This window comes from Rattus rattus, chromosome 2 (genome assembly GCF_011064425.1).
Source record: "Rattus rattus isolate New Zealand chromosome 2, Rrattus_CSIRO_v1, whole genome shotgun sequence".
In the NCBI taxonomy this organism is placed as follows: domain Eukaryota; kingdom Metazoa; phylum Chordata; class Mammalia; order Rodentia; family Muridae; genus Rattus; species Rattus rattus.
Genome location: NC_046155.1, coordinates 115765515 through 115791433, shown reverse-complemented (window position 1 = coordinate 115791433; position 25919 = coordinate 115765515). Strand labels below are relative to the sequence as shown.

At 47.4% G+C, this 25919-nt stretch overlaps 1 protein-coding gene across 1 annotated transcript; it reads right to left on the bottom strand.

Annotated features, from left to right (window-relative positions):
• Positions 1–2853: 2853 nt before the first annotated feature.
• Positions 2854–25342, bottom strand: Fah (fumarylacetoacetate hydrolase). Its single transcript, XM_032893280.1, has 14 exons — positions 25118–25342; positions 21704–21814; positions 20668–20789; positions 20414–20463; positions 18698–18788; positions 16659–16756; positions 16517–16569; positions 14943–15042; positions 14237–14367; positions 12587–12662; positions 10735–10781; positions 7979–8080; positions 7228–7345; positions 2854–3037 (listed from the first exon to the last, which is right to left on the bottom strand). The coding sequence occupies exons 1-14, from the start codon at positions 25196–25198 to the stop codon at positions 2958–2960; spliced, it is 1260 nt and encodes a 419-aa protein (XP_032749171.1). The 5' UTR covers positions 25199–25342; the 3' UTR covers positions 2854–2957.
• Between the last annotated feature and the right edge of the window lie 577 nt (positions 25343–25919).

Below are 25919 nucleotides of genomic sequence, written 5' to 3'. Positions count from 1 at the left end.
GGGGTGTTTTACCTCATCCACAGAGGAGACAAGCTCCTGTCCTGTTTTTATTTATTGGGTTAACAATTGCCCAAAGAATTTAGGAAGAAACCTTGCAGATCTAGCTGAAGGCACTTTAGAACTCCCAGGAGACATAGGAGCTCATGGAACTGTAGTCCCAAGTCGAAGAGCATCAGTGTCTCTATAGAATTGAACCCTAGACTTCCAGAATGTACCAAGATGTACCAAGTGTCCCAGTGAACCCTTGGGCTCCAAAATGAGTCTCCTTTGTTCCTGTTAGGTAGCAGTCATTCCATAGCTCTTGAGGTATGAGAGAAATTGCCTGACAATGCAGCAATCTCCTCTTCTGCACACTGGTTCACCCAATAAGCCCCAAATATCATAAAGCCATCTTCCAATGTATCAGACTCCCACCACACTTGCTAGTGGAAGCATTCATCCTGCTTCCCAATCTAGAACATTTGTAACAATTATAACAATATAAGAGTTATAAGGGTGGGTCACTCTATTCAATGAGTCACACAGTATTGGCAGGAAAAACATGCTAACACAGCCATGGTAGAAACAACAGAGTTCCTCACAAACTTAAAACTAGACATGCCATATGCTCTCACATTAGGGGTATATCTAAAGGAAATAAAATTAGCATTTCAAAGACCTCCATTCCCATGTTGATCACAGCACCATACACACTAGCCAAAAGCTGGAATGCTTATAAATATTTATCAATGAATGAGCCAATGAAGAAAATGTGGTACCTAAGCACAGTGAGATCTGATTCATCTATAGAAAGAATAAAATCTTGTCATTGGGACATGGATGGAATTGAAGGTCATTTTGTGAAATGAGCCAAGCACAGAAAAACAAGTACCCGTGGTGTCACATACAGAATGTTAAAAAGGTTGCTTTCCCAGAAGCTGAGAGAAGAATGGTTAGCAGAGACTCTGGGGAAGCTGGGAGGAGGAAACCTGATCGCTGAGTCCCGTGTTACAGTTAAAGAAATAAGTTCTGTTTTGTTACTATGCTGCAGATTCAAAGGCACTAGGAAAAAGGATTCTGATTGCTTCTATCACAAAGAAGTAATGTTTGAGGTGATATACAGGGCCACCTGGAGCTGATTCTGAACAATATACACACTTAACAAAACATCATATGCTATAAATATGTACAATCCATGTATTGATTTTAAAAAATAAATGAAATAGAAAAGAGGTAGATACTGCTTTTTTTGTAGGTCGGTCACTGAAGCCAAGCCTTTCAAAGTCCATTCTACATTACAGTTGTGACAGCTGGTTCTGGGGGAGCAAGGCAGATAGAGTGTCCTCTGGGAAGGAGACTGTAGCTGCTGCATGCCCTACAAGTTGCTGGCCATCGAAGTGACTAGGGCACTATAACTCATAAAATCTATAGCCTCTGCTGCTGGTTGCATGCCAGAATTAGATATCAGGTCTGTATTGCTGAAAGTACCACTTGCTTTGACTACAGGACCTGAGACGGAGCCTGAGGATCTCTCTATGAGTAGGTTTTATACATACAGAAGATGCTATACAGACCTCAGAGGAAAAATTTTCACTGATAGTAGTCCTCCTTAGTTATTGACCTGGGACCATGCAACAATGTGTCTGTTAAGACGTGTCTTCTGGTATGGTACAATAGTGAACTGACTGTTGGAGAGACAGTCAACCATGCTCTGAACAGATTTAAGGGCTATGTATTAGAGGGAACTTACATTTGAAACTGTACACCAGGACGGATCTCTGCAGTTGGGGAAGTGACTACTATTGTTTATTAAGCAGAAATATGTGCCTGTCAAACCCTAAACATTTGTGCATATATTCTTAGATCACTGCAACTGTCAACTTCCATTGTGGAGGAACCTTCTTTTTCACAGTGAGCAGGGGTTAGTGTGGAGTCTCACAAACTGGTGACTGTTGCTGTGATATAGTGGCCCAATGGTTCTAGGATACAAATGGGAGAAAATAATCAGACATCCTCTCTAAGGCTTAAGGAACATTTCAGAAGAGGGAAGAGAGGGGCAGAGGAAGGGGTGGAGTGCTGTGTAGCTATTTCCTCCAAAAGAAGGCAGGAGTGAGGGTTAGGAGACTCAAGAAGCAAGCCAAACAAGAAACTTGGGAAAGTCATAAGACTCTAGAAAGTCGGGAAGCTACAGAGCTCATGGATGAATAATGAAGGGCATCAATTATTTGCATGCTTGGCATTCTCATTCTCTAGCCCAAGAGTCATGGATATCTAGTCTCCTGTGATCATCCAGAAATGGCCAGGGCTACAGTGTAGAGTGGGTGGGGACAGAAGACCTCAGCTAGGGCTGCTTCTGGACTCGATAGGTATGAAGGAGAGAGGCAAATATTAGGACCCTTGCCCATCCTACTCTTAGCTCAGGTGTGTACCTAGGACTTGGTTATGTGGTGACAGCAACAAAGAGAAATTTGCCAGATATCCTACACTACAGATTAGGATTTTGAAGTCTCTAGAATAGCCTGTCTGTCTGTCTGTCTGTCCATCCGTCCATCCATCTATCTATCTATCTATCTATCTATCTATCTATCTATCTATCTATCTATCTATCTATCTATCTTTGTGTGTTTATATCTGAGTGTCTTTCTCTTCATGCACATGCCCATGCACACACCCATGCACACACATACACAGACACACCACATTACACACACCCACAACACCCACACAGGTCATATCTCTTGGAGAGTGCTGACTACTTCAGGAGTCATTCTTTTCCCACATTCCAGGGCCTTCAGCCTCTCACCTGAAAAAAAAAGATGAACCATTGACTGGCTCCATAGAACAGAGACATGGGACAAAACCAAGAACAGAGAATTCTGTGGCACTTCCCTAATCAAAATAGCTTTATTCATCCCTGACTCATGCAGTTGTAGTATGATCCTCATAAGGCAAGGCTGTGTTCTGTGGATTCTGGAGCTTCAGGCTGGCGAGAGGGCAGGCAGCACTTTCCCAGCACATTGGCCAAAACCAACACGGTAGCCATCTCCCTGGCAGTGACCTGAAACACAGTAGGGATGGGATCAGTCACATTGCTGGAGGCTTCCTGGATACAGCCCCAGGTAGCTGCAGGACCAGATATCATGGGAGTCAGAGGTTGGGCAGGCATGTCAACATAACATACATATGTGAACCTCCCAGGAGGACATGAGCTGGAGCCCAGGCTCACCACACAGTTATGGATCCCCAGAAGTGCCACACACCACAGCCTTTCTGCGGGTTCTCAGCTCCGCATATGGGTCTAGATTCTAGGCCTATATCTATAAATGAGCCTATGGTCAAACTCCCTGAGTTTTAAAGCCTAGCTTCTCCACCCACTGGCTCTGTGACCCTGCTTCCCTTGAGGAAAGCTTCCCTGCTTCCCTTCTCAGATTCCTCATCTGTGACTAGATCCAATGTCAACTTCATTGCACAGGCTTGTGGCAAGGATGACGTGTGTACAAAATTCTGAGGACAGGACCTGGTCTATGTGAGGACCCTCTCAGTGTTACCTAGATGGTAGAGCAATATGTTTCATCAGAACTTAGTCCTCTCTGCAAAGAATGGCAATCTGTTTTCCGTGGTCGTAGGGGATTGGATTCAACTTTTGGATAACATTTAAAGTAAAGATCCTCAACTATGATGTCATCTATTCCATTCTTCTTCAACAGATGTGAGGCTAATGTGAGGAGAAGCCTGTCCCTGTTTTAACGGGAGGTCTATTTAGTGGGGGCATCAGGACTGGACAAGATATGAGGGACAGATGTATATTGGCAGAGCAGAATGGAAAGAAGGGTGCAGAGAGAAAGGGACACGTGAGCTGGGCTTTGATGAGTGAGAAGGAGTTCATCAAATAGGCATGGCATCATCGCTCAGTTCTGCTCTATAAGACTGTCATGAGGGTACCATGAGGAGACAGTTACAACGGGCTCCAAGAAGGCATCTTAAGGGTTGAATCGTAGTCTTGGTGAAAATGGACAGACAGAAGTTTTTGGTAGGGTAGCAACAGAATCAAGTTAATACAGGTTTTTAAAACTCCTTTGATGGAGTTGCTTATCTGGAGCCTGAGGCACATGGAGGCTAGAGGGTTGACTGGGGCATCATGAAGACAAAGGTAGCATTGCTTAGAAGCCAACCCGTGGCTTTGCCTTTCATGTTACTTATCACACACTCCCAATCTGGATTCAGGACCCCTCCCTGGAGCTGTGCCTCTTCCTCCTCAATATAAAAAAGAAGAAATGGAAAGGTATAAAATCCCAGCAGCCAGTAGTAGAAAAAAGGAGGCCAAGAAGCCCAGTGGTTCTCTGGAACAGAGGGGCAGCACATTTGTGTGGTGAAGAATAACAGACACTGAGGCAAATATGAAGAGAAGCCACTACCACATGACTGTGGGAAACAGGTTGGTGTCACAATGGCTCAGACAGTGGGCATAGAAGTGCTCAGGAACAGGTTCTTACAAGTTCAGGACAGAATGCCAAGGCTGGGGACTGATGTCTGCAGCCACTTGCTCAAACTGATAGTGTTTGATTTACCTTCTCCTATGCTGTCCCTTCACAGACAGGGGCCACAATTGGGCAAGAGACCAGGTTCAAATCCTGGGTCTGCTTGTACCTGTTGTACCTGCTTGTACCTTTTCTGTTGACACTGATTAAGAATGCAGTTTAGTTATGGTCTCTGTATATGAAGGGTGAGGACTGGGTACCCAGGAGAACTTTGTCCAGAGCATCACATGAACTACATGAGAAGCTACTATATATTCATCTATCAAGGACTGATATGGGAATTTGTCTCCCTGTTGAGAGGGCAGAAAGCAGGACAATGACAAGATAAAGACAAGTCAGAGGAAGCCTAGGAAAGAGTCAAAGACACCCGGAGCATGTCAAGCTGGAAGACAGTATACAGGCGCTGGTGGCAGTATACAGTCCCTCATGGCCAAGGGACGACAAACCAGGGCACATGTGAATTCTGCTTCCCACAACTACATTGCAAAGGACTCTCCATACCGCCTGTGGTACAACCATCAAGAAAATTGCCTGGACAGGACTGCATTGTTAGATGAAGCTTATTCAGGTCCTGTTGTACTGGCATTAAAGGGCCAATCCACCTCTCCCCACTTCATTTCAATATCAACACTTCAAAAAAAAAAGTGTTTTCACCCAATCCATAGGACCACAGCAAGAACCTGGGTTGGCTGACAGGCACTGAAGCAATACCAGACAAAACTGGCATGCAGCAGTTGGGATACATGCTTGACATACAGGGGGCTAGCCTTGGAGAGAGCAGCTTACAACAGAACTGTATCCTGCCTTTGCTATCTGTGTGATCTGCCATGATTCACCTCCCTTATTCTCTCCTAGCTCTTTTCTTTCTTTTTCTTTTCTTTTTTAACTTCGCAAAACTGGGGCAACGACACATTTCCTAAAGACTCGGGTGAGTAAAAAATGAAGTGGAAGTAGAAATAGCTCCAGCACAGCTAAGCTCTGCAGACATTTAATAAATGCAGCCAGCGTCTGGCATCTCCTGAATAGTTTGTGGATGGCTCACACACAATGTCCCTATACTTGCAATCATTTACGTGTGATTTATAATGCCTAAGGTAAAGGGGACTTTCTCTGGGGCCTCTGGAAGGAGTGCAGCCCTCTCTCCACCTGTATATCAGATTTCTGCTGTCCAGAACTGTAAGAGAAGACCATCAAGCTCATGAGCCCTTACCACAGGAGCTATTGGCTTGGTATGGGAGCTGAAAGGCATGCTGCTGACTAGAATGGCACTGAGAGAGCTGCTGGCAGAGGACAGAGGTGACTGCCTGTGTGGTCAAGAAGGCTGAACTAGGCTGTGCCATGCTGAGGCTAAGGGTGCACAGGCTCTAAGAAATGTAGTCCTATGACAGCAGAGGCTGAGTGGGCCACACAGCATAGCATGCCAAGTGAACAGATTGTATGAGGCAGCAAAGAAAGGTACCAGGAGAGGAAGAGGTAACACGAGAGGATCTAGGGCAGAATAGGAGTGTATGGAATGAGCCTAAGGACCCTGCGAGCAGGACTGATGGGTCTATTGCAGAGGCTTTGTGAGGGCTCCAGTTGTGCATCAGTGGGGTCTGTAACAGCACAGAGATAGTCATCAGACCCTAAGAGATGGGTCCAAGGTTCCAGTTCACAGGACAGACTATTGGTACTAGGATAGCATCAAGGAAGTGTGGGAGACCAGAAGATACACAAGAGGAAATGAGTGGGGGTAGACTGAAAGTAGAGTGGGTAGAAAGGTAGGAGATGGTTATAAGCTCCATAGAGGAATGCCCTCAGAGAACATCCCATCAATGAAAGGTCAAGATGCTGGGCTCTCTGGAAACAGCTGTGTAAAACAACAAGACCTGGGTATACACCATCACTAACTCAAGTATTTTAGCTGAAACATGTACTCAATGCTTTAGATGTGTTGAACAGAAAAGAATTGGGACTCTATAGATCAGTCGCCTAGAGGGAAATCAGACTTTCTTATTCATTGTCTGAAGTGTCAATCTCACTGTGTACCCTGTACAACAGTCCACAAATGAGGCAGGAAAGTGAGCCAGTGTCATCTCTGGAGTTCCTGGATGCCCTCCACGGGCAGGGTCCCAGTGCACATCGATCAAGGGCAAAGTTGTTGACCTAATCCTATAGATCTAGTACCAACTTGGCCTTATCAAGATGAGACCAATTGAGTCACAGAATGTTGAGTACCACAATGGGCACACTGTGGGTGAGTCTCTGGGAGGTCACTGGGATGTTTCTGACTCAAGAAGTGGTCTTCTGAGCAAGACAGTGCCTTCCTTGCTATTAATAAATGTGTGGAAGGCAGAGTGGCAACAAAAGATATGAGGTCCCCAACCTCCTGGAAAGGAGTTTCTGAGACCTTGACGCACTACCTCATGCCCTCCCCAACTCCAGTTCCAGGTCAGACCCTAGCCATTGTTTTGGACATAGTCCAGAAAGTCAGGACCCAACCACTACTGGGTAATTGCTTGCAGGTGGTGGTAAGGGATGCAAACCAGATTCTCAGTGTCCCCCTGTTCCCCTGTGTGGACACTAAAACATGAAGTTCCCAAGAACCCAGGCTCTAGGCCAGGGCATATCATGAAAACACAGAATTCAGGAAGGCCTATAAAGGCAAAGGAGACAGACTGTTCCATTGTCAGATGGATACGCTTGGCCTACAGGGTTAGATGGTTCACACCTGTTATGATGACTTCATCTCCGTCCAGAAGAAAGGTCCTGGTCTGCCCCTGCCCCACATCGATAGCCTTTGTTCCCTTCCAGGACAGTTCCAGCATGGAGCCAAAGCTTTCAGGGTCCTTTATAAGAAGAAAGGGGGAAAGAGGCATGTATTTATATCTTGGTGATATGTCAGCTTTAGTGTGGACGGTATAGTGAGAACCAGGGGCCCATAAAACCTTTGAGGCCACTTTGGATATATCCCGGTGACAGGCTGTGCCTTCATTCTTCCTGTAAGCCTGCTATCTATTCAGGGTCCTGTGCCTAGAGTGTACCAGAGGCTCACTCCAGTGTGCCCTCTTAATCCATACACTGCAGCTAACAACCCCAGACATTGTCATATCCCACATTCTACCATTGGCAAGAGACTATCACCCCCCACCCAGTCAACATGGCCAAGGACTCACAGTGAAGCTAACCTATCCACCACCACTACCCCTAACACCATGGTTTCCAAGGTTGTGCACCCCTCCCAGAGTCATGGTAGCTCAAGGACAGATGAGAAGGATGCAACTATGAAGTGTCCTCATCCTGGGGGTTGGGGACAGAGGATTAGATAGAGTGACTGCTGCTTTCTGGGGAGACAGAGTTAAGATCTGGTTCTCACACAGGTCTATCTTGGTCTGTATGTGGCAGGGAAGCACTCTACCCTCCAAATTGCTCAATTTGCCTATCTTTGGCTTGGTGACCCACATGGGTCCTTTGAGACTCACTGATCCACTGATGGTTCCAGAAGCCAAGAGGTCCCCAGGTCTCAGATTGCATCCATTAACAGAGTGGTGTGTCAGTTGCTGCAGAATGGTCCAGTACATGTGCTGAGGGCAGGAACACAGTAGGACATATGTGGGCATCCCACTTTCTGGGAAGGATTTAACCAGCTTCCTGCATGCCTTTCCTGCCCTCTGCATTCCACACATACTTGTAATTTATGCTTGCCTTGTTTTAATTGAGATTTTGCTTTCCTTTAGTCCCTCTAGATGACCTGCTGCCCACCTGCTGAGGTTGCAGCCCACCTTGTCCACCAGCCCTAATCTCATTCTCTCTCATCTCTCCAACAATCTTTTCCAAGATGCCTGAAATCTGGGCCTGGTCATCCATCAGGCCTATATGTTCATGGCCACCTCAATCCTGGGAGTTCTCAAAGGCATTCCTGGTGGCTTGTCTTTCCTGCAGTACCAAGGCCTGGCTGACCACCCTCCAGCCTAGGCGTTGGAGTTGACCCTAGTCCTAGAAGTTGAAATTATTTGAACAGAATGTCAGAGCCAGATGGCCTCAAGCATTCAGATGCCCAAGCCTCTAGATGACACGACTTCCTGGATCTCCCTTCTACAACCATGCAGGCAAGCAACTAGTCCTCAGAAGTGGGTTCTTCCCTTAGTTCCTCTTCAGTAAGAACTCCTTACTTCTTTTATCTAGAAGGAATGTTATGTAAAACAAATGCATCCATTCATAGAATTTTCAAGAGGTCTTCAGCTGCATTAGCCAATAGGAAAACAGAAGAGACGTCACAATGCCCCCAAATGGCAGAGTTGAAAAGGTACACACTATATGTTGTCTATACACGAAGCAGCAACATTTCTTAGATATCACTAGTGCGAGTGTCCACGTGCTGGCTAATCTCAACTTGATATACTCTATAACCACCTGAGGAAGAAGCCATTGTGAAGGACTATCCAGAGTCAGTTGGCCTGTGGACATGCCTGTGAGGGTTTCTCTTGAGAGGGTTAATGAAAGTGGAAGGACCAACCCTAAATTTGGAGGAAAGCATTTCATGGGCTGGGTCCTAGATAGAACGTAAGGTGAGAGGGATGGAGCATAAAAATTTTGTTCTGTTTCTTGACTGTGGCTGTGATGTGATCAGCTACTTTAAGCTGCTGCTGCTATGACTCAAACTCAAACTGTGATCTCAAATAAACCCTTAGGTTGCTTTTGCCATGGTATGTTACAGCAGCAACAGAAAAGTAACCAAAACAATCCACTTGGATAAACGTTTTGGAAAGTTATTCAAAACTATTCCTTTTGAATATTCAGTAGACTGAACTATACACTTTGCTTTGTCATGTGTATATTTGTCATTGTACGTGTGTACATGTGATCTCTGTCTGTCTATCTGTCTATCTCTCTCTCTCTCTCTCTCTCTCTCTCTCTCTCTCTCTCCCTGTGTGTGTGTGTGAATGTATGTGTTATGACATAGCAGTTCTATTCCCAGATATATACCTAACAGAAATGTGCACATATTACTCCAAGAGATGTGTACTACATTATTGACAGTAATTCAAAGATAGCCAAAATATGGAAGCAACCAAATGGCCATCACCCTTTGTGGAGCTGGCACAGTAGTATCTTGTATAGCAATGAGGCTATACAAGCTCTCACTGCAAACAATGTGGCTGAACCTCACAAATCCAGCATGCAACAATGAAGCCCAGCAGAATAGATACACACTATATCAATCCATATTAAACTAATAAACAGACAAAGTTACTGTATAGCAACAGAAACAAGGAGATGGGGCCTACACTGGGGAAATGAAGCATGGCTGAAATGAGGCAGCGACCTACTGAGGGCTGGGAATTCCCCTTTCCAACATGAGTCAGACTAGATGCATAGGTATACTTTCTTTGTGAAAACTCCTCAGTGTCTTCATGTACAATTTTTGGCATTTGCAAATCTGTACTGTATCTGTATATGTGCGTGCTGTTGTTTCAATAAAAAGCCTGCCTTTTGATGGCCTCACATTTAAGAATACATACTTCTCTAGCATAGAACCCAAGGTAGTTGGTCAACACCTGTGTCAGGTGTCTCACAACTCCCATAACACCAACAGCAGGAATCAGTCTTTTCTGGACTCCGTAGGTGTATACACATGCACACACAATGTAAAAAATAATAAATATTTCAAAAATGTTTGCTTAAAGAATAAGTGGGCTGCCATGTGAGTAAAGCTTGCTGCACAGGCACAAGGGCCCATGCTTTATTAAATCCTATGGCCCACCTAAATATCAGGGTGCATTGTGTGCCTGTAATGTCAGCACTAAGGAGGTGGAGGCAGGAGGACCCCCAGGACTTGCTTGATAGACACCCTAGCCAATCAGTGATCTCCAGATTGAGAGACCTTGTCCCCAAAATAAGGTGGAGGTTGGCTAAGGAAAACACCCCCTGTCAACTTCAGGGTCCCCCATGTGCACACAGACAGCACTTTCTTCAACCCAGACTATCAGGACATGGGATCCAGAGGCTTGGTCTTTATAGGATGGGAAATGCACCCAGAAAATTTTGGCCATCTCTGTGCAGCAGCTTCTATCTTGAGGGAACTCTGTGATGTCAAGCATCTCTAGAAAGGAAGAGGGTAGAGGAGACTACGGGCTTCCAGGCTGATGTGTCAGTCCCTCCCAAGTGGAAGAGAATATCCCCTGTTCCTGTCACATTCTTCCCGTCCACAAAGCAGTCTGATGGCCCCCAAACTCACCTTAAAGTTGGACCTGCAGATGGTAGCCGCCTGGCTCATTCCTTCTCCTGTCAGAAATTGAGAAGTAATACTTATGCAGATTTAGTCCTACTGACCAGGAGGAAAACTACTTCCTGCTCTCTGATATGATATCACGTTGTCGGTGGAACAGTAAGCTTTGGAGGATGTCAGAGCTGGGATATGACCACTGAAGCCATCTGGTCTAAGAAGGGCAAAGACGTGCACCCATGCTATCAACCTGAGCAAGCACCACTAGCTGACAGAAGCACGTGTGCTTCTGAATCTAGGCATAGCTTCAAAGCACTTTTTACAACAATTCTCCTGATATCCTGATATCCACTGAAGACAATACAGGCTGAAACCCACATGTGACCTTGATCAAGCACAGCATGCTACCCTTGGGATAGCTGGTCTACCTGCTACACTTCTGTAGTGATAGAGAGTGTAATAGTTCACCATTGATGCCAGCAGTCCTTTCTCCATGCAAGAGCTCAGCAAATGCTGCCATGTTCTGAAACAGTATGAACCACTAGAAAGTACTTGCAACCTCCAAACCCAGCTCTTCCCTTTGTGCTTGCGGTCCCTCTGTAACAGGAGGTGTGGTCAGCAATCCCAGGGGAGGTCAGAGTGCCCACATTGCTGATTTCCAACCCTGTTATTCTGCTGCCAGCGTGGAACCCCAGAACTGTCACTTCAGCACTGTACTGTGCCAGATGTGAAGTGTTTTCACTCCCATCCCATCCCATCCTCCCTAACAGTGCCCTTCACTGACATAGAGGGAAATGTTCAGAACAAAAGCAAGATGGGACAACACTTCAAGGATATGTCTGTGAGTGAAAGCACTAGTGTGGGATTTACAACCCTGCCACTTAGTTCCACCCTGGCCCTAGCTATCTCAGTGACTCTGGGTAATTCTTCCTCTCTGAGCCTTAGTTTCTTGACTGGACACCTGACAGGATGGAACAGGTACAGTGGCTCTGAGGTACTTCCTAGATGAAGCATCTTGCTACTCGATCCTTAAGAAACTGAGTCTCCTGCTACTCCCAGGAGTCAGGGACTGGCCATAAGGACACAGTGGTGCCTCTGTGTGAACACAGATAAAAGGAGAGAAACTGAGGGAATAAGGGGTTGGCTAGAGTTCAGCCTTGGGGAATTTAATATCTCTAAATGTGTCCCCCAGGCAAGTGGTCTTCCACCCTGAACATGAAGATGACACCTGCCCCTTCCTAGTTATAGGTTCTGTTCAGGACCCATTGCTGTAGTCCTCACTATCATCTATAAAACCAATGCTACAGTTCCCGTTTCACAGATGACAAACTAGGGCAAAAGGGGGACAAGAATAGAACTGAGACGAGACCTCCACCACAGCCTGCATAGTAGGCCCCTCACATCACAGCTTGGCCTATAGTGCTAGCCCCTCATACCACAGCTTAGTTGCAGACAGGCTCAGTGGAGGTAGGCTATCAACATGGCTGTCTTGGCTGCCCAGGATATAGTCACGACAGAGCCCTACTTCTCTCATTCTCATGAGCCAGTAAGATCAGGCTTTTAAACAGGGTTTTGATGAAATGTGCCACACATCAGGGTTGCAGTGACAAATGTGAACAGACAAGGTAGACGTTGGCTAAAAGGCTGCAGAGTGAAACGTGGGGTGGAGGACGAGGTCCTCCAGTGTAGGACAATGCACCTGAACTGGAGGATGGCTCTTACACTTCTTTCTTTACAAGAGCTCCATACAGCTGGAGCAGGTGCCTCTAGTTCCACCCGGCAAAGCTCAGGATCCTTTGGGACAACAGAGCCTTCCCATGCCTGCCTGCTGAGCCTAGGCAACACTACTCACCCCATAACATACCTTTCAAAGCAACGGACAGGTTGATATCAAATGTGTAGGGCTGGCTGTGGCAGAGATATGGCAGGGGCTTGGGGTCCTAAAAGGGAAGAGCACATCAAAGATGTGGCTATCAGGCGGACTGATTTCCCAGCAGCCTCTGCTCTCCAGTACAGAGTGTACCATATGGCAACAGTATTTCTTCTCCAGGGACCCAGTCCCAGCACACTGTCCTTGGTTGGACTGTAAGATTCAGGAGGTCACATGTGCCACATTTGAGAAAATAAGCTGCGGTGTGTGTGTGTGTGTGTGTGTGTGTGTGTGTGTGTGTGTGTGTGTGTGTGCAGAAGTAGGTTAGAGGTCACAGGAAGTAACAATGCTTCAGGAAGCTGGAGGAGGACAGACTTGGGAGGTGGACAATAGGAGATCAGAGATGGGCCATAGAACCTGTAAGGAAAAGGCTAGGACAATAGTGAGGGCAAGGTGGATGTCCTGGAAGGTGGAGTGACTGGCAGAAGTGAAGCTGGAAGCCATCTTTGGTGCTGGAACATGTGGGAAGGCAGTTGATGTTCAGGCAGTATGCTGCCTATCAGACAAACAGTATTGTCCCAAAATACAACACACAAATCATTTAGCAGGACCTAAGATCACTCTGGGTAGTCCGCCGAACAGCTGTGCGTTTTCACTGGTAACAATGTGACTGGCGATACTTGTAGTGAATACAGCTCCTTTCCCAGTGTATGAAGGGTTAAACTAGCAACTGCTTTGGCGGGTGGGGCTGCTGACTAGTTGGGAAAGGGTAAGAGTGGTTACAGCTGTATATAAACAGTACTTGGGGAGGACAGAGGCAGTCAGCATCCAGGCATCCCTGTGAAGATAGGCCTGGGGGAAGGACTGTGCAGGAGGATGCGGTCCACTAAAAGCAGGGGCCCAACAGGTCCTGGGTGTGCAGAAGATGAGAAGGAAAGCAGGGTGTGAGAGACAGAGGGGAGGGAGACCACCAGAGGGGAGAGGTGGGTGCTGTGGTGGGAACAGCTGGGGAAGATCCAAGGAGACAGAGTGAAAACCCTGCGGGGACTTTTACAAAGGACCAATTTGTAGGGGGAAAGTCCCAAGAGTGTTCAAGCATAAAATGACATGGATGAGTGGGGGAGAAAGTGCAGCAGAACACAGGGGCAGAACAGAACCCTCTGGAGGAGAGTTAGGCCCAGAGATACAGGAGGACCAGATAGGTCATTTGCCAGAGCCATATTTGAGAGAAGTTAGGACCTTCAAGGTATTGACTATAAGGGCAGGGTGACTGTAGTGAAGGCGTGGGATATTGTGCTGGGAACCAAGTTGGAGACACACACTTTCCTCCTTATATCCTCTATCCCAAAATGCAGTCTACAAATTAGACTCTAGAGGGAGCCATTGCATAAACCAAAATAGCGCAATGGGGCAGCTTTGGCGTTAGCGTTTTGTCAGGTAGTTTCCCTGAGCTCTGAAAACTACAAAATTATGTTTTTTTCTCTGTGAATTGTATTGGAGGAAGAAAACCCTCGGAGCCATGGCTGCCTGGATGGTGCACCAGGATCCTCCAAAGAACCACCATGTCTCAGTATCTGTTCAGAGGGCAACAGGAAAGGGCAGAAATAGGAACTTAGAGCAGGGCTTTCAGCAGAAAGTGCTTACCTGCTTCGGGTTTGGCACCACAAAGGGCATGAGGGCATCCATGGGCACCACCCATGGGGAGATGGTGGTTCCAAAACTTTTCCCCAGGAATGGCCCAAGGGGGACGTACTCCCATTGCTGGATGTCTCGAGCTATGGGAAGACAGTAAGCTTAGGACTCACAGGGGCTTAGAGTCACTCCAAGTTGCTTCTTGCCCTTGACCTACATGGACCTCTCTACAGGGCTCTGGCCAACCAGATCTCCCAGAGAACAAAAAGAAGGGTATTCAGTATGAAGGCAGAGGTCCTTGGAGGCACTGTGTTGGGGTACAATGAAGGACAATCCCTATAAAGGGCCTGAATGGGGGAAGGCCCTCTCCCAAGATTTCTGAACCCACTTCCTCTTACGCATGGTATCAGGGTGCAGAGCTGGGACTCAGATCCTGGGCTAAGTCTCAACTCAGTCGTTGGCTAAAATCCGCATATGCAGCCCTTCATCAGCTGGTGATGGTGCTGGCAACAGTGAGTGGAGTGTGAAGGGCTTGATAAAGGTTTGGGTTCTGTCAGCTCCATCCTACTCAGGGAAGCTCTGACTGGCCCACACCCACAGAGTCACAGGTCTGTAGGGTACCCACCCCTGCAGTACTTAGGCTTTCTATCCCATCCTCATGTCCTGTGTATGCCCCTCAGAACAGAACATCAGAGGAAGTTGGGCCACCAGACATTACCACTCCAGTCGTTCATGAGGACCATCCCGAAAATGTGCTCCTGGGCCTTGGAAATGGGGATTGGCTCTCCGAATCTGTTCCCAGGGCCTACAAAGAAAGCCTGCCATGGAGAAAGTTGGTTAGATTCTACACGACCTGTTGCTCTGGGTCACTGTGGCTTACAGAGCAAAGGGAAAATGTTTTCAAAGTTCAACCGGGGACTAAGGCTGCCTGAGGACCTGGCACTAATTCACTGGCTCTCTAAGATGGCACTGTACTCATGTATGCCCTTTCTCCCCGGCCCCATGACGGTTTCTTCCTGACTGTCAGGGCACCGCGGACCTTTCGGCTTCTTTCTCTGTCCCATACCCCATACCCTAATAACTGACAGCTTAGGACACTTGTGAAGAATGAAAGTATCAGGTGTGCTCATGCCAGGAGGATTGACAAGTTGACTTCACAGTCCCCAAAGGAATGGCACCTGTTCGATAGCCATGGACCAACAGAACATCCACCAACCATGTCTGGGGAAACTAAATGCGGGGGAGAGGGAGCTCCTGGAACAGCACAGAATCATTACATTCATGGAACTAGGGTCACAGTTTTGTTTGTCTTTGAGATAAGGTTTAAACAGTGCAACATCATCATCAAGAAAAGAGTCGAGGGCACTGAGGCATGGAGGACCCCACCTCTTTCAATTCAGGGGATCTCCACCTCATTTTTCATAACCACATGTGAGACTTCAGCACTCTCAAAATAAAGTGCTTAATTTAAATAAAGAGTGGAGCCTTGGTGTAAGTCTTTCTAAAGTGATACAGGCCTTGCCACCGGCAAGGTGGCAGGTCAGCAAGGTTGATATGTCCATTTATTTGACGCTTGTTGTTCAGGTGACATTGTATAAAATCACCATGAATATGACAGAACAAGGGAGCTGGCGCTGCCACAAGATATAACACGCTAGGTTTTCCTAGCCTCTGACTACAACACTAAAAATCACCAGGAAGCCATTTCACCTAACCATATTTTACCTCTTTTTATTAAAGATAGCATAGTGTTGGCTCATCAACACTGCATTCCACATCAATGGCTACAACTTAGGTATGAGTAAGACATTTCTAACACATGTCTTTGCAATGGGCATCTGCCCTCCGGCCATTAGGGGACCACAACTGACCTCCACTTGGGGGGCATTTTAAATACTAAAAGCAGCTCAAATCACATAGGAATGTGGAAAATAAGGAAAAAACAAACCAAAAAAATTAGCATGTTTTTATAGCGTGAGACCTGAAACAAGAAGACAGAGAGCCTGGTGTGACCTCAACTGGGGACAAGCGTGTGTATCAGGAGACTCAAATTTTCCACTTCTCTGCGTGGTGATGACTTGTGTTAATATTTGGGTTGCAAATAAGTTTTAGGGAGTGGGAGAATTCACAAACACAGAATCTGAAGAAAGAGCTTCATGCATTCAGTGGTCACATGGGGACACAGGGCTGCTATTTGTGGCCAGACAGGTGTGAACTGCTGCCCCAGAAGGACTGCCTTACTGCCACAGGCCTTTGTGGATCCCACTCAATAAAGCTCCACCCATAACTCACCATTTCCAACTCCATGTCTAAGCGTTTGCTGGCACCGTACACAGGAGGCTTTGCTGGAAAGAGGACAGATGAAAGTAACCATCAACACCAGGCTACAGAGCTCCTAGCAACAGAGCAGAGCTAGGCTACTGGAGTCACTTACAGTTATCAGGTCTCATCTGTCCCATGGGTCTTCGAATTGGGGTGCCAGACACCACAACAGAGGAAGCTCGGCCATGGTATCCCACAGGTAAGTGGAGCCTGATAAAGGAGGGTGGTGATAGGGTACCCAAATGGCTACGTGTAAATTAAATTTCAGAAAGAAACAGTCGACATACACTCATTATTCAAAAAATAAAACATGTCCCCAAGTGCCTAATGATAGAAGAATGGAGGAAACAAGTGTGGTATATCATATGGGGGGGTGAGGTGGGTGGCAGGAATGATTCAACTTTAAGAAGAAAAGAGGGCAGGCCATGCCTGCAATTTCAGTACTCAGAAGATAAGAGGCAGAAGGAGTACTACCAGCTTGAGGCCAGCCTCCTGTACATTGTATGTTCTAGGCTAGTCAGAGCTAGATATACAGCGAAGGAAGGAGGAGGAGGAGGAGGAGGAGGGGAGGGAAGAGGAAGAGGAGGAGGAGGAGGAGGAGGAGGAGGAGGAGGAGGAGGAGGAGGAGGAGGAGGAGGAGGAGGAGGAAGAGGAAGAGGAGGAAGAGGAGGAGGAGGAAGAGGAGGAAGAGGAGGAAGAGGAGGAAGAGGAGGAGGAGGAAGAGGAGGAAGAGGAAGAGGGGGAGGAGGAAGAGGGAGAAGAGGAAGAGGGGGAAGAGGAGGAGGAAGAGGAAAAGGAGGGGGAACTATAAATAACCTAGGTTTCTTTGATCACAGACAGAGAGCTCTTCTGCTCCCGTTGTGGACTCTGCCCATCTCCAATAAAAGGGAATAAATCATAAAGCTCAGAGCAAATAGCTATCCAACACTGGGGAAACTGTTAGAAGATACTTATAAAACAAGAATATGGAGAGGAAATAAAAGAGCTTTCCCCCCCAAATATCAGAACAAGTAAGATGGGGCTAGGATTGCTCTTAGATGAACACACAGAAGATAGCTGTGATAAATACCTATAGTTATTTGAATAAAGCAAAAAGGTTAGGCCTGCAGTGCAGTGAGTGGCAACCCCACAATAGGTCTGTCCACACCCCAAGCCCCGAGAAGATGCAGAAATAGTCTTTTTAGATGTAATTAATAGCCCAGGACCCATCTGAGCATCCCAATATACTAGAATGCCCTTGTACAAGGTAGAAGACATGAAGAAGAGGAGTCAACCGTGTGAAGACAGAAACAGATGGGAATGATACAGCCACAAACACTGTCCATCGCACCAGGAAAATGGACAATAGGGTCAGACTTGCCCGACACAGCAGGCTGGGCCAGTCTCCAGGCTCCTGCCTACGGTGGGTGGAAATGACAGACTGCTGCCCTGCACAGGTCCAGGCTGTGTTTATCCCCAGCCAAACAGAAATTGTTTGCATGACTTCGGGGTGGGGGAGGGTGGGGATGGGGTGGGGGATGATCCGGCAGACTGTCTAGCCCCAACAGAGCTGGCTTTCATCAGGATACTAGAACTACTCTAGTCAAATGCCAGTGATAAGAAAGTGAGGAGCAAGGATGAGTGAGGAAATAAATTGGTCCCTACCCTCATCTGAACCAAACTGAGGGGCCTCAGCCTTTGGCCTGCATTTATCAGAGTGGTCCACAGTGTTACCCCTCCCCCCACCATGCACAAGTATTTTATTACAGAGATAATACTTGAACTCTAAAAACTCTAAAATAGTAATTTAGACTTCTGATCTTTTTTTCTGAATGCTAGCGCAATAGTAACAGAACAGTAATAGGCAGCTTGCCAAGGAAAGGAGGTAGAGGACAAAGCGTCACAGGAAGTCAAATCTCCATGTCTGTTCTCCAGAGGAGAGCTGAAAGGACCTATCCACAGGCCAGTGATAGTCTGGGTAGCCCAGGACACCTAAAGTCATGCTGAGGGAACCGGAAGCTGGGCCTGTTCTTTCTGGAGGCTGTAACACCATCAGTTCTACGTTTTCCCCTAGGCTACTTTGACCAAAGAGGGTCTTTGCTGCTGGGAAAAACATATTGTAGAGAAGACAGCTGGCTTTGAGTTTATCCCAGCATCTGGTCTAGGACATACCAATTGGGCAACAGCGCATTCTCCTTGCCCCTGAACATAATGCCAACGTTAGTGGCATGCTGCAGAGAGGAGTAGAAGTCCGTGTAGTCTCCTGCAGAGGGAACACCCAAAACAGCCAGTCACCCAGATGAAGTCCAGGTCCAAAAGCAGGGCCTCAAACCATTCTTCAAGATTCAAGGACCCCTTAACACAGAAAAAGAAAGGAACTCCACACACTCTGAGTCAGACAGGGAAATTTAAATACAGAGTAGCTGCCATTATGCCCCTCCCAATTCATACCACATATCATAGACATCCAGAAAAATGGACAATACAGTCAGAATTACAGGACACAGCAGGCCAGGCTCTTGCTTAAGGTGGGTGGATATGACAGACTGTGGCCCTGAGCTGTGACCCTTACATGCACAACCCTTCCTACACCTTCGTTTAATATATTCCTGCCCCTTAGCCCCACTTCTCCTGTATCCCTGTTAGTTTAAATCCTGGCAAGTCTAAGGCCCCATTACTGAACCCTTCTTTGGGGTGGACCTCTAGTTCCATGTCTGGAGACTTTTGCTCAATGTCACCATTTCCGGCAGTCCTGGTTCAGCTCTCATGTCATGTGCCTGCCCCTTAGCACCTAGAATAAAGCATCTTGCCTTTGTATTTGAACTTGTCTATCAGTGTCTGTTGATTGTGATGAGCTGAACTTGGGGGTTCGTGGACAGCAGATATCCCCTCCCGTATGTGAGTTACTAAGTTCTACTAGAAAATCCATTTAGGCTAGTTTGCTTACTCATCTTCCTAAACCTTCTGCATCTACCCACAAAGCAAAGCTGAGTACCCCAACCCCAGCACCTGGACTAGAAGTGGAAGCAGCAGAATAAGGAGAGGAAACAGTGTCTGGGAGCCAGCTAAGCAAAAGGTAGAGAGTGTGAGATGTGCTTACTACTTCCCACCTTCGGTCCTGTGGACAGAGATAACAGTGAGACTATTTATCACAAGAGTAATCACATCCATAACAGTAAAAACAAGCGGCTACAGCATCAGTGACCTGGGAAGGATGAAGGATCCCCAGAAAGCAAACGGCTTGCCATAAAAAACACATAGCAGAGTCCTATAGAGAAGCAAGAGAGGAGCCCATCCTCAAGCCCAGCTTCCGCCTAGCTGTTGGCCACCAGCACCTCTGAAAGGTTTTGTTGAATGGGGAGACTTGTTCAAGAAACTCCATCTTCCCACAGCAAAGCTATACAGTTCTCAGACCACAGGTGCCCAGGCAAGAGCAGAGGCTTCCCCTCATTGCTGTCATACCGAGATGAAGCAGCCTATACCTGCTTCAGGCTATGAAGTATACTGACAGCAACTTGCTGAATCAGTCAAACCAAATGCCTGGTCAAATGTATACATGCTCCCTGCAGGGTCCTGTGGTTTTCCTCAAAACACCTCTCTCCTGACTGCTCAAAGTGCTTACCTCAAAATCTGGGAAGATGAAGCAAACTGCTATACAGGTATCCATGCAGGTAGTCAAAAACTTAGGCTGCTGCTCTGGGAGAGCAGGCTTGTGACAACTGAGCCAAGGCTCACTATTCCATGAGCTTGGTCACATGGGATCAGCTGGCAATCCTGGAGCTCTTGATCTGTTTTCTCTCCACCAAGATATGGGGTTCCAACACATCCGTCTAGCCATCTAGGCCCACTAAGCTACTCGGGTTGGCAAAGCAGGGAATCAGGACTCACCTATGGTAGCAGGAAGGTGCATCATGGCAGAAGCCTGGGAGGTGAATGCACTGAAACACAGAATCAGGAGCTTCATCCAGTTTTCCAGGCCCAGACACCTCCCACCAGCATGCAACCCAGCTGTGGGGATGGATGGAGTGGGCCTGACTGTACCAGGATAGATAGACAAGTAACCAAGCAGTCATGCAGAAGGGCACTGCCAACTACCCAGGCCTCATCTCCTCTGACATGGCACTCTTTCCATGTATTCTCACCGCTGCCGAAGCTCCTTGTCATCTCTGAGCCGGGCTTGGCTGGCAGACAGTAAGTTCTGTAAGGATGCTCTTGCCTCCTTCCATGCCGCTTGGCCGAGGCCCATAAAGCTATTGAGAGTTGTCTAAGACCAAAACAGGAATAGAAGAGGTTGTACCTGAGAAAACCCCTAGACCATCCCTCCTGTCAGCCTGACTTCTCTGCATCCATTCACAAGTTGGGACCTTTGTTTACATTTTGCCCTCTCTGCTTAGAGCAGGAGAAAGCTGTCACCTCCCTTGATGTCCCATCCACTTCTGGATTTGCATCTCGCAATCAATTATTATTATGCAGACAGCAACTCTTGAACTGTACAAGTCCCACTTATCTAGCAACAATGCCGGCTCTGTAGCAGAGGGTGGCCAGGAGGACTGGCAGAAAGGATTCGTGCAAAACTCCTGAGCAGAATAGGTACTTGGTAAATACCACAACTATCCCTGCCTGTGTTTTAGTGAAAAGCAGATCCTAAGAGCTGAGCTGTGACAAGGGAGGAAGGTTACATCCATCCCACACAGATGTGGTAGACAAGCTGGCTGCCCCCCAGGCACAACTGCACAACTTGATGACAGGGTAGCCATTCTACACAGACACACAAGCAAGGTTGGATGCCCCAGGACTGTACCCTTGAAGTACTGAGCAGTCATCATTCATGAACATAGAAGCCAGGATGAGTGTCTCAAGCTTTACCCTAAAATCTAGACTGCAAGGTTCAGGGCTCCTTTCCTCAAGGTTTTCCTGAGCCTCCAAAGACCAAAGCATGAACATCCTTGTATATAAAGGAACCAGGCTAACACAACTCATAGGCAACTTGGAGAGACCCACTGGACTCAGGAGTTCACATTCTATTGAGAAGCCACCCTAAGGTGTCGAGGCTACCTCGTGCCACCTGTGTGTCTCAGAACAGCTCCTCCTCATCTAGGAATAACTGGTGACTATGAAAGTGCTATGTCATTTGCAGTAGGTGGTGAGGCAGAGACAGTCCATGACACAATGTCCTACCTCATCGAAGACATGTTGATGTTTGGAGAGGACAGGTCCGGTAAAGAGGTGTTTAATGACACTCAGGTCCAAGATCTGGTCACCGATGGCCACACCAATTCGTGGCTTTGGCTAGGAGAAGAGTGACAGTCAGTTCTGACAGTCACAGCACAGTCACTTAGGGACTCATGGATTGCATTGAGACAGGATTCAGGACAAGAAAGAAAGCAGAGCCGTGATCTCTAGTTATGAGTTGCTCATCACCTTACCAAGAACCCGAACCTCTTTTCATGCTCGGCCCAGGGCTTTGCTCAGGGCCATTCTCTTATGAAGCAGAGCAGTGTGACACATGTAGTAACTTGGAGTATCAGCTCTGTGGTAGCTTAAATGTAGCAGAGCTCAGGCCGTGGGGAACTGCAGAAGGCACAGTGCTCAGACCAAATGAATGGATTTCTTTTATGCACTGTAAGAGCTCTGCATGGATTCAAGTGAACACAGAGGCCCAATATCTTGTCAAGGCTGGTCTCTGACCTCACAGCACTGAGCACATTGGAAGGTTTCACCTCCTGGAACTCTGTCCTAAGCTAGGCTTCCTTGGCACCTGAAGCAGAAGTTCTACCATATTCTAGGAGATTCAGGAGAGCTGAGATGTGGAATCCTTGGCTGTGTCTGTCTCCACTGCTTGCTCCTTTCAGTGGGCTAAGAGAAGTAGCTGCCTGGAAGTCCCCAGGGGTTAGGGGTAGACTACGGCCACATAACCCTTAGAAGCTTCCCTGGAGAACCTGTGTGTTTGTGTGTTCTCAGCTCTGTAATTCCCTGGGCCTCCATTCAGCCACAAAGACCAGCAAGCTGAATTTACTTAAGTGTGTGTGGGGGGTCCACTCAGGTGGTGTTCAGGAAAGACCCAGCGGCAATCATCCTATGCCTTGCTGAAGGCAAGGAGGAACCTCTCACTGAGTCATCTCTGTTACCTGATCACAGGCATTACCTGCCTAGTCATGTGTGAACAAGGCCTCCCAATTGTACAAAGTCATTTTAGTGCTTTATAAGTTGCCAAGGGAGGAGAGTTATCAGTAGCCTTACCCAGCTCTAATGCCTATGAATCCCAACAATCACTGGGATAGCAAGATCTCCACAATGCTGTAATAGTGGCATAATAGTGTACATTTTGAGGGTAACCGACAGCTGTAATTGGACTTAAGGCCTGCTCAAAAGGAGGGAATTCATGTCTAAAATCCTAGCCAGCTGCCCATTGTTGGAGAGAACACAGACCCAAGAGGAGAACCCACTACTGTCATTTTCCTAAACCAATAAAATATCTAAGTGTGTTCTAAATATGTATCCTTATACTGGCAGGTGAGTGTATCTCTCACTCATCAAAGAAACTTTTTTTTTTTTTCAGCAGATAGAAACCTGTGATCCTGTCAAAATGTAGAAAACAACTCATCATGGGGCACCCAGCCCTAAGACACATCTGTAATACTCCTAAGGCTCAGGAAAAATCACCCAAGAGGGAACAGAAAGAATGTAAGAGCTAGAGGCCTGGGACACCTGTTGATAGATCATTTTCGCTAGACATGACCAGGAAAATGTACCTAGAAACTCTCGACAGTATAGTTGCCTGAACAAGACGGGCACAATGACACCAGTTGACCTGCCACTGCTGATGGGAAATTCCACGTGGTCCCACCATTAGATGACGAACCACAGGAAGTCAATGGTTGTCTCCAGGGACAAACATCTGAATAGGCAGTCCAATCCCAAGTGGTCAGCCCTGGATACATGTACATATGAACAAAGCATTCAGTGGGTTATACATGCATATGAATATACATGTAACAGTAATGACTAAAGCAGAGATTGTGAATTTGGGAGAGGGAAGAGAGAAGTTGGAGAGATGAGAGGGAGCAACAGGAATGATATAGATACAGTGCTTGTGTATGAAATGCTCCAGAAATTTAAATTATTACTAATAAAAAAGAAGCTGGACATGGTGGCACATGCCTTTAATCCAAGCACTTAGGATACAGAGGCAGGCAATCTCTGAGTCCGGGGTAAACCTGGTCTACAGATTTAGTTCTCTGACAGCCAGGCCTACACAGGGAAACAACAACAAAAACCCCACAAACCCACCACCACCAACAACCCCCTTCCCCAACAAAAACAAGATGATGAAAATGCAGAGCATTGTGTCTACAAAGCCTCTAGTCACACATCAAAGAACAGTAACTCCAGATTCCCCTGGGAAAGCAACCCTCTTAACTACCCAGTCAAGTCCTCCCAATGTGCCTGCCTGCATAATGTCCCTGCCAAACCCACTGGTATTCTCAGAAAAGGATGAGAGTATGTCTCCTGAGGGCAAAGTATCAGAAGAGGCCAGAGGGAGTATTCTGCCTCCAGAAGGTGGTTGGCTGGCTCAGGTTAAGGCTCCACACACCTCATATGTGGAAAGGACAAGTTAACTTTGTGTGCTTGCAACATCTAGTCATGCCTGGTGGTTGTGAAACCACCAGTTGACTCTTCCGACCAAGGCATTCAGCACAGGCAGGATACAAAAGAACAACAGATGTGGAGAAAGGTATCAACTACCAGGAACCACTCCTTCCTTTCTTCCTTTTGCTGGTGCATGCTAGCCAAGCACTTTACCACCTGTCTACCTGTCTGTCCTGGCAAAGATATTCAGACTCCTGACTTCTTTTAGGTGCAAGAAGTTCCCACAGTTCTGTAGCTTACAAAGCTGAATCAACACTGTAAACAAACAAACAAAACCACCCAAAACAAACAAACTAACTAACCCGAAAAACCCAAGCAGAAAACACCACAGACATTTCAGAGGGATGTGCTTTTCCCACCCAAGGATCCGTTTTATGTATTTGCTAACAAGTCAGCTCCACTAAACCATTTTCAAAGATTTCTTTCAAGTCAGACTATGTGTACAAGTCAAAGTTCATTTCTCCTGCCCCATGAGACTTGCGATTAGTTCAGTGAATGCCTAGCAGCTCACTCTAGAGCAATAAGAATTTAGGCTAGAGGTAAAAGAAAACGGTGTCTTAGAACGCAGTTTCTAGGCCAGGAAGTGCTCAGAGGAGTTGCTCAAAATTATGGGAGTCAGCTGGCACTTTCGAGGTTACAGGATCAAGGGCTAAACTGTGAAGTGAACGACCACCCAGCGTAAGGAAATAGCCTGCGAAACTATGTGACCTCTTTTGGGACACAATCGCATAGGCCTGTTGCCCGTGCAGGAGTGATAGCTCCCATTTCTCTTTGCATCTGGTTCTTGCATAGCCCCACATATACCGAGAGTGAATTTCAGTATTGTGCACAACTATGGGTTCTGAGCGGCATTGGAGCCACAGGAGCCCTTCACCGAGACTGGGGGAGAAATCGACCAGAGCTTCCACCTCCCCACTCCCGAACCCAAATGTTGAAGCTCACGTTGCTCTGAGTGGAGAAAACGCCATAGGGCAGGTTTTGGATGGGAAAGTCGGAGTCCTCGGCCACCGGAATAAAGGACATGCTGACGAGCACTGGGCAGCAGAACTCACAACGGGTAGGGGTTGGCTAGCGGGATTATGCTTAGGGCAAAGATCAGCCTAGCCGAGAGCCTTTAGATTCAGGGACCGCCCCGAACCTTGGGACTGCCCTCCCCTCCATCCGCTCCTCCCCTGGCCATAACCTGGTACCACCAGGCACACACCCCTATCCCGCCCTCCCGGGACCGCCTCCCTACCCTAGGGATCCTTTTAACACCGGCCCCCGGACCGCCCCACACCCTTCCCTCCTCCCCTACCCTGGGCCTACCCTCCATACCACCCAGCACCCGCCCCAGGACCACCCCGTTCCCACGCCTCTCGATTGCCCCGCATCCTTCCTGGCCAGCTCCTGTCCCAGAACCACCCGGCACCCGCCCTGGGACCACCCGGTTTTCTTTTCCGGCGAAATCCACGAAGCCAAGACCACCGCTTCGGTTCGGATATACAAAACAATCTTCCTCATCAACCCTAGATGTGCGGAAGCCCTGGGATCGCCCCGCCCTCGCCCCGCCTCCGAAACGCCGTCTTGTCCACGCCTCGCCTTGATCCTCCCCCTTCCACCCTCCACCCTCCCATCTCCATCCCGGAACTGTCAGACCGTTCCGCCCCTATGTCTAAACCTCCCCCTTCCGGGTCTAGCACCTGGGCCCAGGTACTGGTCTCACCTAAAACGTCCAAGACCCAAAGCCCCGTCCCTGGAGGTG